This window comes from Embiotoca jacksoni, unplaced genomic scaffold, assembly GCF_022577435.1.
Source record: "Embiotoca jacksoni isolate LCO1_2020_lvr unplaced genomic scaffold, fEmbJac1.0.p SCAF_17, whole genome shotgun sequence".
Lineage (NCBI taxonomy): Eukaryota > Metazoa > Chordata > Actinopteri > Embiotocidae > Embiotoca > Embiotoca jacksoni.
Window position 1 is genome coordinate 393,621 of NW_027185307.1, and position 12,994 is coordinate 406,614.

Here is a 12,994-nt window from a genome sequence, read left to right on the forward strand (position 1 = left end):
GATGATTAGAGATAGATGATTAGAGATAGATGATTAAAGATAGATGATTAAAGATAGATGATTAAAGATAGATGATTTGAGGTAGATGATTAGAGGTAGATGATTAGAGATAGATGATTAGAGATAGATGATTAGACATAGATGATTAGAGATAGATGATTAGAGATAGATGATTAGAGATCCATGATTAGAGATACAGTATTAGAGATATATGATCAGAGATAGATGGTCAGAGATAGATGATTAGAGATAGATGATCAGAGATGATCAGCCTCTACATCATCTTCATCATCCACTACATCATCTTCGCCAGTGTGATGGTCTCCATGTGGTTCCTGTCTGGTGTTCATGAACTTGTTGATCCTCACTAACAGTTTCATGTAGAACTCAGAGTTCTTTAGAACCTGATGGACATATTATGTCACTGGGGTGAAAGATGTCGTTATGACCGTGTGTACCAGAGGTGGGTGTGTTAGTATGCTTCATGTGTGTGTTAGTATGTTGTATGTATGTTGTATCTGTGTTAGTATGTTGTATGTGTGTTAGTATGTTTCATGTGTGTGTTAGTATGTTGTATGTATGTTGTATCTGTGTTAGTATGTTGTATGTGTGTTAGTATGTTTTATGTGTGTGTTGGTATGTTGTATGTATGTTGTATCTGTGTCAGTATGGTGTATGCATGTTAGTATGTTTTATGTGTGTGTTAGTATGTTGTATGTGTGTGTTAGTATGTTGTATGTATGTTATATATGTTATATATGTGTTAGTATGTTGTATGTGTGTTAGTATGTTGTATGCATGTTGTATCTGTGTTAGTATGTTGTATGTGTGTGTTAGTATGTTGTATGTATGTATGTATGTATGTATGTATGTATGTTGTATCTGTGTCAGTATGGTGTATGTGTGTTGTATGTGTTAGTATGTTGAATGTGTGTTAGTATGTTTTATGTGTGTGTTAGTATGTTGTATGTATGTTGTATATATGTTAGTATGTTGTATGTGTGTTAGTATGTTTTCTGTGTGTTAGTATGTTGTATGTGTGTTAGTTTGTTGAATGTATGTTTTATGTGTGTGTTAGTTTGTTGTATGTATGTTGTACGTGGTCAGGACTCGAACATGTGAACTGGTCTCCTTCTACACACTGATCATTATTTCAGTAGACAACCTGCAGACACAGACAGACAGTTATGTGAATCAAACCACTGCCAACCATCTCCTCTTTCATTTATCCTTCCTACCTGCTGTGTGTTTGTTTTGTTGACAGGGATCAGCAGGAGGTGGGTGGAGGTTACATCATGGTGGAACCGGTTCTGACGGTGGGAGTCAACGATGACGTCCTCCCCTTCAACTCCATCAGCAGCCAGACGTATCAGACCGGGCGGCTCGGCCCGTTGGACCAGTGGCTAGACCGGCTCAGGGTGGCAAAGGAGACGGGTGAGTGGGTCACACACTGAGGACACTCTAAGGGGACACACTGGAGACACACTGAGGACACACTGAGGGGACACACTGGGGACACACTGAGGACACACTGAGGGGACACAATGAGGGGACACAATGAGGAAACACTGAGAACACTCTGAGGGCACTCCGAGGGGAAACACTGGGGACACTGAGGATACACTGAGAACACACTGGAGAAACACTGAGGACACACTAGGGACACACTGAGGACACAGAGAACGCTCTGAGGACACACTGGGGACACACTGAGGACACAGTGAGGGGACACACTGGGACACACTGGAGACACACTGAGGACACACTGAGGGAACACACTGGGGACACACTGGGGACACTCTGGGGGCACTCTGAGGACACAATGAGGACACTGAGTACACACTGAAGACACTCTGAGGACACACACTGGGGACACACTGAGGGGACAAACTGGGGACACTGAGGGGACACACTAAGGACACACTGGGAACACACTGAGGAAACACTGGGGACACACTGGGGACACACTGAGGGGACACACTGGGGACACATTGAGGGGACCCACAGAGGACACACTGGGGATACACTTGGGACACACTGAGGACACTGTGAGGGGACACACTGAGGACACATTGAGGGGACCCACTAGGGACACACTGGGGATACACTTGGGACACACTGAGGACATACTGGGGAAACACTGAGAACACACTGAGAGGACGCTGAGGATACTCTGAGGACAGACTGGGGACACACTGAGGACATACTGAGGGGACACTGAGGGGACACACTGAGGGCACAGTGTGTCTTCAGCAGCAGCTGGTCTCAGTGACAAGCATATGAGGACTTATTGTTTATTGTTGTCCAACCCAGTATGACGGCAAAGCGTGAAATAGACACACCACTTCACTACAGGAAAACGTGAGATAGACAGGCTTTATGCTGCCTTTGCGTGCAAGTTACACGTTTTGTAAACGTGAAACTTACACACATCTAAATGTCACGTGGAGCGGCGTGTCTATTTCATGCTTTGAGACGGGCTGGTTTGTCCAACAGAGCAGCAGGTGGAGTTTCTGCTCAGGAGTTAAACATAATGAATATTGGATGAACACGTTGGTTTATGGTGTGCTGTGTCGGATGGACTTGAACACACTCGGCTTTATCAGATGAACTACAGTCTGTCAGCAGTCGTTACAAACACAGAGAACATGGACGCTTCTCTGAGGATGAACTCTCTTCAACAGGCTACAACATGATCCACTTCAGCCCGCTGCAGAGGCTCGGCGTGTCAGGCTGCCGCGCCGTCGCCGACCAGCTGCAGCTGAACCCTGACTGCTCACCTGAGGGACGGCGCTGCACCTGGACGGACGTGGGCCGCCTGCTGGACACGCTGAGGAAGGACTGGAGCATGCTGGCCATCACGGACGTGATCTACAGCCACACAGGTAGAGTCACCTGGTCTACAGCAACACAGGTAGAGTCACCTGGTCTACAGCAACACAGGTAGAGTCACCTGGTCTACAGACACACAGGTAGAGTCACCTGGTCTACAGACACACAGGTAGAGTCACCTGGTCTACAGCCACACAGGTAGAGTCACCTGGTCTACAGCCACACAGGTAGAGTCACCTGGTCTACAGCCAAACAGGTAGAGTCACCTGGTCTACAGCCAAACAGGTAGAGTCACCTGGTCTACAGCCAAACAGGTAGAGTCACCTGGTCTACAGCCAAACAGGTAGAGTCACCTGGTCGACAGCCAAACAGGTAGAGTCACCTGGTCTACAGCGACACAGGTAGAGTCACCTGGTCTACAGCCACACAGGTAGAGTCACCTGGTCTACAGCCAAACAGGTAGAGTCACCTGGTCTACAGCCAAACAGGTAGAGTCACTTGGTCTACAGCCACACCTGCTGCTTCTCCTCCACCTGTACCTCAGCAGTGTGGTAGTGTTGTAATATTGTTGTGTAGTAGTGTTGTTTTGTTGTTGTGTTGTTGTGGTTTAGTGTTGTAGTGGTTTAGTGTTGTACTGTTGTAGTGGTGTAGTGTTGTTGTGTTGTAGTGTTGCAGTGTTGTTGTGTTGTAGTCTTGTAGTGTTGTAGTGTTGTTGTGGTTTAGTGTTGTAGTGTTGTTATGTTGTAGCTTTGTAGAATTGTAGCACTGTTGTGTTGTAGCTTTGTAGTGTTATAGTGTTGTTGTGTTGTAGTGTTGTAGTGTTGTTGTGTTGTTGTGCTGTAGTGTTGTAGTGTTGTTGTGTTGTAGTGTTGTTGTGTTGTATTCTTGTAGTATTGTTGTGTTGTAGAGTTGTTGTGTTGTTGTGGTTTAGTGTTGTAGTGTTGTAGTGTTGTAGCTTTGTAGTGTTGTTGTGTTGTAGTGTTCTTGTGTTGCATTCTTGTTGTGTTGTAGTGTTGTTGTGTTGTAGTGTTGTACTGTTGTTGTAGTATTGTAGTGTTGTTGTGTTGTAGTGTTGTTGTGTTGTAGTCTTGTAGTGTTGTTGTGTTGTAGTGTTGTTTTGTTGTTGTGGTTTAGTGTTGTAGTGTTGTAGTGGTGTAGTGTTGTGTCGTAGTGTTGTTGTGTTGTAGCTTTGTAGCGTTGTAGTATTGTTGTGTTGTATTGTTGTGTTGTATTGTGTTGTAGTGTTGTTGTGTTGTAGTGTTGTAGTGGTGTACTGTTGTTGTAGTGTTGATGTTTTGTAGTGTTGTTGTGTTTTAGTGTTGTAGTGTTGTTGTGTTGTAATGTTGTTGTGTTGTAGTGTTGTGGTATTGTAGTGTTGTGATGTTGTTGTGTTGCAGTGTTGTAGTGTTGTTGTGCTGTTGTGTTGTTGTGTCATAGTGTCGTAGGGTCGTTGTGTTGTAGTGTTGTAGTGTTGTTGTGTCGTAGTGTCGTAGGGTTGTTGTGTTGTTGTGTTTTAGTGTTGTTGTGCTGTAGTGTTGTAGTGTTGTAGTGTTTTTGTGTTGTTGTGTTATTGTGTCGTAGTGTCGTTGTGTTGTTGTGTTTTAGTGTTGTTGTGCTGTAGTGTTGTATTGTTGTTGTGTTGTAGTGTTGTTGTGCTGTAGTGTTGTCGTGTTTTAGTGTTGTAGTGTTGTAGTGTTGTAGTGTTGTCGTGTTTTAGTGTTGTAGTGTTGTCGTGTTTTAGTCTTGTAGTGTTGTCATGTTTTAGTGTTGTAGTGCTGTAGTGTTGTAGTGTTGTCGTGTTTTAGTCTTGTAGTGTTGTCGTGTTTTAGTGTTGTAGTGTTGTCGTGTTTTAGTGTTGTAGTGTTGTAGTGCTGTAGTGTTGTAGTGTGGTAGTGTTGTAGTGTTGTCGTGTTTTAGTGTTGTAGTGTTGTCGTGTTTTAGTGTTGTAGTGTTGTAGTGTTGTCGTGTTTTAGTGTTGTAGTGTTGTCGTGTTTTAGTGTTTTAGTGTTGTCGTGATTTAGTGTTGTAGTGTTGTCGTGTTTTAGTCTTGTAGTGTTGTCATGTTTTAGTGTTGTAGTGTTGTAGTGTTGTCGTGTTTTAGTGTTGTAGTGTTGTCATGTTTTAGTGTTGTAGTGTTGTAGTGTTGTCGTGTTGTAGTGTTGTAGTGTTGTAGTGCTGTAGTGTTGTAGTGTGGTAGTGTTGTAGTGTTGTCGTGTTTTAGTGTTGTAGTGTTGTCGTGTTTTAGTGTTGTAGTGCTGTAGTCTTGTAGTGTTGTCGTGTTTTAGTGTTGTAGTCTTGTAGTGTTGTAGTGTTGTAGTGTTGTCGTGTTGTAGTGTTGTAGTGTTGTAGTGCTGTAGTGTTGTAGTGTTGTCGTGTTTTAGTCTTGTAGTGTTGTCGTGTTTTAGTGTTGTAGTCTTGTAGTGTTGTAGTGTTGTAGTGTTGTCGTGTTTTAGTGTTGTAGTGTTGTCGTGTTTTAGTCTTGTAGTGTTGTCATGTTTTAGTGTTGTAGTGTTGTCGTGTTTTAGTGTTGTAGTGTTGTCATGTTTTAGTGTTGTAGTGCTGTAGTGTTGTAGTGTTGTCATGTTTTAGTCTTGTAGTGTTGTCGTGTTTTAGTGTTGTAGTGTTGTAGTGTTGTCGTGTTTTAGTGTTGTAGTGTTGTCGTGTTTTCGTGTTGTAGTGTTGTAGTGTTGTAGTGTGGTAGTGTTGTAGTGTTGTCGTGTTTTAGTGTTGTAGTGTTGTCGTGTTTTAGTGTTGTAGTGCTGTAGTGTTGTAGTGTTGTCGTGTTTTAGTCTTGTAGTGTTGTCGTGTTTTAGTGTTGTAGTCTTGTAGTGTTGTAGTGTTGTAGTGTTGTCGTGTTGTAGTGTTGTAGTGTTGTAGTGCTGTAGTGTTGTAGTGTTGTCGTGTTTTAGTCTTGTAGTGTTGTCGTGTTTTAGTGTTGTAGTCTTGTAGTGTTGTAGTGTTGTAGTGTTGTCGTGTTTTAGTGTTGTAGTGTTGTCGTGTTTTAGTCTCGTAGTGTTGTCGTGTTTTAGTCTTGTAGTGTTGTCGTGTTTTAGTGTTGTAGTCTTGTAGTGTTGTCGTGTTTTAGTGTTGTAGTGTTGTAGTGTTGTAGTGTTGTAGTCTTGTAGTGTTGTTGTGTTTTAGTCTTGTAGTGTTGTCGTGTTGTAGTGTTGTAGTGTTGTTGTGTTGTTGTGTTTTAGTGTTGTAGTCTTGTAGTGTTGTCGTGTTTTAGTCTTGTAGTGTTGTCGTGTTGTTGTGTTGTTGTGTTTTAGTGTTGTAGTGTTGTAGTGTTGTAGTGTTGTTGTGTTTTAGTGTTGTAGTGTTGTAGTGTTGTCGTGTTTTAGTCTTGTAGTGTTGTCGTGTTTTAGTGTTGTAGTGTTGTAGTGTTGTAGTGTTGTTGTGTTTTAGTGTTGTAGTCTTGTAGTGTTGTCGTGTTTTAGTGTTATAGTCTTGTAGTGTTGTAGTGTTGTTGTGTTTTAGTGTTGTAGTGTTGTAGTGTTGTTGTGTTTTAGTGTTATAGTCTTGTAGTGTTGTTGTGTTTTAGTGTTGTAGTGTTGTCGTGTTTTAGTGTTGTAGTGTTGTAGTGTTGTAGTGTTGTTGTGTTTTAGTGTTGTAGTCTTGTAGTGTTGTCGTGTTTTAGTGTTATAGTCTTGTAGTGTTGTAGTGTTGTTGTGTTTTAGTGTTGTAGTGTTGTAGTGTTGTAGTCTTGTAGTGTTGTAGTGTTATAGTCTTGTAGTGTTGTAGTGTTGTCGTGTTTTAGTCTTGTAGTGTTGTCGTGTTTTAGTCTTGTAGTGTTGTCGTGTTTTAGTGTTGTAGTGTTGTAGTGTTGTCGTGTTTTAGTGTTGTAGTGTTGTCGTGTTTTAATCTTGTAGTGTTGTCGTGTTTTAATGTTGTAGTGTTGTCGTGTTTTAGTGTTGTAGTGTTGTAGTGCTGTAGTGTTGTAGTGTGGTAGTGTTGTAGTGTTGTCGTGTTTTAGTGTTGTAGTGTTGTCGTGTTTTAGTGTTGTAGTGTTGTAGTGTTGTAGTGTTGTCGTGTTTTAGTGTTGTAGTGTTGTCGTGTTTTAGTGTTTTAGTGTTGTCGTGTTTTAGTGTTGTAGTGTTGTCGTGTTTTAGTCTTGTAGTGTTGTCATGTTTTAGTGTTGTAGTGTTGTAGTGTTGTCGTGTTTTAGTGTTGTAGTGTTGTCATGTTTTAGTGTTGTAGTGTTGTAGTGTTGTCGTGTTTTCGTGTTGTAGTGTTGTAGTGCTGTAGTGTTGTAGTGTGGTAGTGTTGTAGTGTTGTCGTGTTTTAGTGTTGTAGTGTTGTCGTGTTTTAGTGTTGTAGTGCTGTAGTCTTGTAGTGTTGTCGTGTTTTAGTGTTGTAGTCTTGTAGTGTTGTAGTGTTGTAGTGTTGTCGTGTTGTAGTGTTGTAGTGTTGTAGTGCTGTAGTGTTGTAGTGTTGTCGTGTTTTAGTCTTGTAGTGTTGTCGTGTTTTAGTGTTGTAGTCTTGTAGTGTTGTAGTGTTGTAGTGTTGTCGTGTTTTAGTGTTGTAGTGTTGTCGTGTTTTAGTCTTGTAGTGTTGTCATGTTTTAGTGTTGTAGTGTTGTCGTGTTTTAGTGTTGTAGTGTTGTCATGTTTTAGTGTTGTAGTGCTGTAGTGTTGTAGTGTTGTCATGTTTTAGTCTTGTAGTGTTGTCGTGTTTTAGTGTTGTAGTGTTGTAGTGTTGTCGTGTTTTAGTGTTGTAGTGTTGTCGTGTTTTCGTGTTGTAGTGTTGTAGTGTTGTAGTGTGGTAGTGTTGTAGTGTTGTCGTGTTTTAGTGTTGTAGTGTTGTCGTGTTTTAGTGTTGTAGTGCTGTAGTGTTGTAGTGTTGTCGTGTTTTAGTCTTGTAGTGTTGTCGTGTTTTAGTGTTGTAGTCTTGTAGTGTTGTAGTGTTGTAGTGTTGTCGTGTTGTAGTGTTGTAGTGTTGTAGTGCTGTAGTGTTGTAGTGTTGTCGTGTTTTAGTCTTGTAGTGTTGTCGTGTTTTAGTGTTGTAGTCTTGTAGTGTTGTAGTGTTGTAGTGTTGTCGTGTTTTAGTGTTGTAGTGTTGTCGTGTTTTAGTCTCGTAGTGTTGTCGTGTTTTAGTCTTGTAGTGTTGTCGTGTTTTAGTGTTGTAGTCTTGTAGTGTTGTCGTGTTTTAGTGTTGTAGTGTTGTAGTGTTGTAGTGTTGTAGTGTTGTAGTCTTGTAGTGTTGTTGTGTTTTAGTCTTGTAGTGTTGTCGTGTTGTAGTGTTGTAGTGTTGTTGTGTTGTTGTGTTTTAGTGTTGTAGTCTTGTAGTGTTGTCGTGTTTTAGTCTTGTAGTGTTGTCGTGTTGTTGTGTTGTTGTGTTTTAGTGTTGTAGTGTTGTAGTGTTGTAGTGTTGTTGTGTTTTAGTGTTGTAGTGTTGTAGTGTTGTCGTGTTTTAGTCTTGTAGTGTTGTCGTGTTTTAGTGTTGTAGTGTTGTAGTGTTGTAGTGTTGTTGTGTTTTAGTGTTGTAGTCTTGTAGTGTTGTCGTGTTTTAGTGTTATAGTCTTGTAGTGTTGTAGTGTTGTTGTGTTTTAGTGTTGTAGTGTTGTAGTGTTGTTGTGTTTTAGTGTTATAGTCTTGTAGTGTTGTTGTGTTTTAGTGTTGTAGTGTTGTCGTGTTTTAGTGTTGTAGTGTTGTAGTGTTGTAGTGTTGTTGTGTTTTAGTGTTGTAGTCTTGTAGTGTTGTCGTGTTTTAGTGTTATAGTCTTGTAGTGTTGTAGTGTTGTTGTGTTTTAGTGTTGTAGTGTTGTAGTGTTGTAGTCTTGTAGTGTTGTAGTGTTATAGTCTTGTAGTGTTGTAGTGTTGTCGTGTTTTAGTCTTGTAGTGTTGTCGTGTTTTAGTGTTGTAGTGTTGTAGTCTTGTAGTGTTGTAGTGTTATAGTCTTGTAGTGTTGTAGTGTTGTCGTGTTTTAGTCTTGTAGTGTTGTCGTGTTTTAGTGTTGTAGTGTTGTAGTGTTGTAGTGTTGTTGTGTTTTAGTGTTGTAGTGTTGTAGTGTTGTAGTGTTGTTGTGTTTTAGTGTTGTAGTGTTGTAGTGTTGTTGTGTTTTAGTGTTATAGTCTTGTAGTGTTGTAGTGTTGTTGTGTTTTAGTGTTGTAGTGTTGTAGTGTTGTTGTGTTTTAGTGTTGTAGTGTTGTAGTGTTGTTGTGTTTTAGTGTTGTAGTGTTGTCGTGTTTTAGTGTTGTAGTGTTGTAGTGTTGTTGTGTTTTAGTGTTGTAGTGTTGTAGTGTTGTAGTGTTGTTGTGTTTTAGTGTTGTAGTGTTGTAGTGTTGTCGTAGTGTTGTTGTGTTGTGTTGCTGCAGTGTCTCCTTACAGCAGCAGGTGTGAGGTTGAGTCTCAGTGTCCTCTCTGATATTTCGTCTGTTCATTCTGAAGGTCGTCTGTTTACAGAAGTAGAACTCTGAACTTCTGCTTCACAGATGTCTGTTTCTATTTCACTCCAGTGTTTCAGCAGGCTTATCGACACGGTAACGAGGTGACAGTGACAACACATGGAAGTAGTATGAACACAATTTAAAGAGTCGAACAAAAGAAGAAAAAAAAAGACATCGAAGACAAAACTGACAATAAAATCAAAGAAGAATTAAAGTTAATTAACATTTGTGAGACTTTGTTTTGTTAGCTGGACTTTATTCTTTCAGTTTATAGAGAACTCACTGACAGCTCAGAGCAATGCATGCTGGGAAGTAGAGTCCTACTGTACAGATCTATCACTCAAAGCTGCTAATGAACCACCTTCATCCTCCTCTCTTCCTCCTCCTCCTCTCTCCTCTGCTGCCCCTCCTCTGCTCCCCCCTCCCCCCCTCCTCCAGCTGCAGACAGTGAGTGGGTCCTCCTTCACCCTGAGTGTGGTTACAACCTGGTGAACTCTCCCTACCTGAGACCAGCGTGGTTATTGGACAGAGCTCTGTGGCGTCTCAGCGGTGAAGTGGCTGATGGGAAATATTGTGAACAAGGAGTACCAGCACTGATCCATGAAGAGCAGCATGTTCAGGTGAGTCAGCTTCAGGACAGGTTACCTGCAGCATGGAGGGTTACAACCACAGATACACACATCTATACTTCATTTATTATGTGTGTGTGTGTGTCTGTGTGTGTGTGTGTGTGTGTGTGTGTGTGTCTCTCTGTGTGTGTGTGTGTGTGTGTGTGTGTGTGTGTGTGTGTGTGTGTGTGTGTGTGTGTGTGTGTGTGTCTGTGTGTGTGTGTGTGTGTGTGTGTGTCTGTGTGTGTGTGTGTGTGTGTGTCTGTGTGTCTGTGTCTGTGTGTCTGTGTGTGTGTGTGTGTGTGTGTGTGTGTGTCTGTGTGTGTGTGTGTTTGTGTGTGTATGTATCAGTCTTTGTGGTCCGTCCTGCAGCAGGTCTTTTCTCGTCTTCGTCTCTGGGAGTTCCTGCAAGTTGATGTGGACGAAGCTGTTGAGCAATTTAGAGTCTTGTTGGAGACAAGTGAGACAACACACACTCCAGACACACACACATACACACACACTCCAGACACACACACATACACACATACTCCAGACACACCAGTTGTGTCTGTCTGTCTGTGTGTGTGTGTGTGTGTGTGTGTGTGTGTGTGTGTGTGTGTGTGTCTGTGTGTGTGTGTGTGTGTGTGTGTGTGTGTGTGTGTGTGTGTGTGTGTGTGTGTGTGTGTGTAGGTGACAGACTGGAGTCCAGACCAGAGAGGAAGCAGCAGTTGAAGATGGTTCAGGATCCTCGGTACCGACGCTTTGGAAACACGGTGGACATGAGCGGTGCTCTGGACCTCCTGCTGCCTCCCAGGTGAACTTGTCTCTGGGGTTCTAGAACATGTTGGACTTTCGTTTCTGTGACAGACATCCTTGCCGTCACTGTGGGTTCTATCGGCTGAACGCACAACACTTCACCAAAGTACGCTGTTCCAATGTGTTTATTTCACCACCAACGATCCCTTTTCCCTCTGGTGCTCTCCTGCCGGGCATTCGAACACATGCCACACCATCAGCTCACAGCCAGACAACCAGCCTCCTCTCCGTGTCCCTGGGAGTGAGACACTGGTGTCCTGCTGCTTGGCTTTTTAAAGGGAGAGAGGGACAATCAGTCTTTGATTTCAGCTGAGCTAATGAAGCCTCTTCCCTGAACCACTCCCCCAATCAGTCCCTCCTGCAGCTGAGCCAAACCACGTCCCCCCACCACAGTCTCCATGACAACAGGACAGTGGGACGGGTACTAAGAACCAAGACGTCACAGCAGTAGTCCTAAACTCAGATCAAACCCATCAGGGAGATTGTTTTTCCTCCACCTCTATTATTAGAGCACCGAAGGTGTGAAAGCTCTGTTGTTCCCCAAGGAATTAGTTTTCTTTTCGTTTCTTATTTTTCTGCAAAGAACTTCCTTTTTGGAGGCTTTATCATATTCAGAAACTCATGAAAGTTGGTACGAAAAATTTCGTATTCTAGTGGATACATGACCGTAAAGTCAGGATCAGAATAACGTAAACATGTGGTTGATGATATATCGAGAAATTTCGATCGACATTGTCAATGGGCGTCGCCGTGACGATGTGGCAAAGTTGGATGTCTCGCCGTGACACAGGAAGTTGATGTTTAAGGTCAAAGGATACTTGAAACCTCACGAAACGTGTCACATACATCCGGCGTGGTGAGACGATACATCTGATATGTTTTGTGAGTGGGTGTGGCCAAACGGCTCGCCAGCGCCCCCTAAACTGCAGCCCACCAGTTTCACCAACATGCACCAAATTTGTTGGACACGTGTATCACACCGAGATATACAAAAAAGTCTCTCGGCATCATGAATTTGTTTTCGTCCAATGGTGTGCACGTGGCGTGGCGGCCATTTTGAGCGTCTCGCCATGACACTACAAGTTGCTGTAACTTTTATGTCCATATTCTGATCTTCCTCAAACATTACATCTTTGATAGCAGTCCTGCCCTGAAGACACCTGTATGGCAATATTCGCTCATAGTCGTAGCGCCCCCTGCTGGAGACAGGAAACGAAACAAAAATTGCAACTTTAAGCGGGTATACGCGGTCCCTCGCGCGCTGCACGTCAGGGAGCTGACATGCAGCGTGCGAGGGACCGCGTATCACTGCTTGCAGCTTTAATTATCTACATTATTATTATTATGTATTATTATCTTTATTATTATATAATGTTGTCTATATTATCATTATCTATATTATTATGTATTATTATTGATGTTATTATTATGTATTATTATCTATATTATTATTATATTTAGAATTCATGGAGGAGCTATTGTCTGCAATGAAGTCAATAAACTGTTTATTTTTAAAGTTTTAAAGCGTTGTCCTGAGGTGTGCAACATTATCATTATGTATTATTATCTTTATTATTATATAATATTATCTATATTATCATTATTACATTTTATTATCTTTATTATTGTTATGTATTATTATCTATGTTTTCATTATGTATTATTATCTATATTAATATATTATAATCTATATTATTATGTATTATTATCTATATTTTTATTACGTATTATTATCTATATTATTATTATATATAATATTGTTACATATTATCTATATTAATATATATTATCATCTATATTATTATATCTAGTATTCATGGAGGCTGTTGTCTACAATGAAGTCAATAAACTGTTTATTTAAATAAACTTTTAAAGAGTTGTCGTGAGGTGTGTAACAGCATCACATGATGTATTAACCAGTGAAATGTGTCTCCATGGGAACAGTCTCAACCAATCAGACATACCGGACTGCTGCCACACGTTCAGGAGGAGACTGGAGGAGCTGAACTTTGACCTTTACAGAGAGATGAACCAGCACGCAGCGCAGGTGTGTGTGTGTGTGTGTGTGTGTGTGTGTGTGTGTGTGTGTGTGTGTGTGTGTGTCTTTCCTGCTGACCCTGCTCTGTTCTCTCTGCAGGCGATTGACTGCATTGTGGGTAATGTAGTTTATGAGCGTGTTGCTGCTGAGGGTCCTCAGCTGGGGAAGGTGACCAGGAAACATCCTCTCTGTCCCAGGTAGCGGTTTAAAGTCACATGATGAGGTTAAACATCTGATGCGAGTACATTTGATGTCTACAGGTGAACCTTTAACACCTGAAGTCTACTGGTGAACCTTTAACACCTGCAGTCTACAGGTGAACCTTTAACACCTG

At 41.6% G+C, this 12,994-nt stretch overlaps 1 protein-coding gene across 1 annotated transcript in view; it reads left to right on the forward strand.

Annotated features, from left to right (window-relative positions):
- Window positions 1-12,994, forward strand: part of LOC138199267 (glycogen debranching enzyme-like) — a 37,263-nt gene that overhangs the window by 4,472 nt on the left and 19,797 nt on the right. Inside the window, 7 exon segments of the mRNA XM_069151207.1 lie at window positions 1,265-1,434; window positions 2,685-2,885; window positions 9,655-9,836; window positions 10,176-10,284; window positions 10,497-10,620; window positions 12,567-12,669; window positions 12,760-12,857. Of these exon segments, the coding sequence (XP_069007308.1) occupies window positions 1,265-1,434; window positions 2,685-2,885; window positions 9,655-9,836; window positions 10,176-10,284; window positions 10,497-10,620; window positions 12,567-12,669; window positions 12,760-12,857 (987 nt within the window).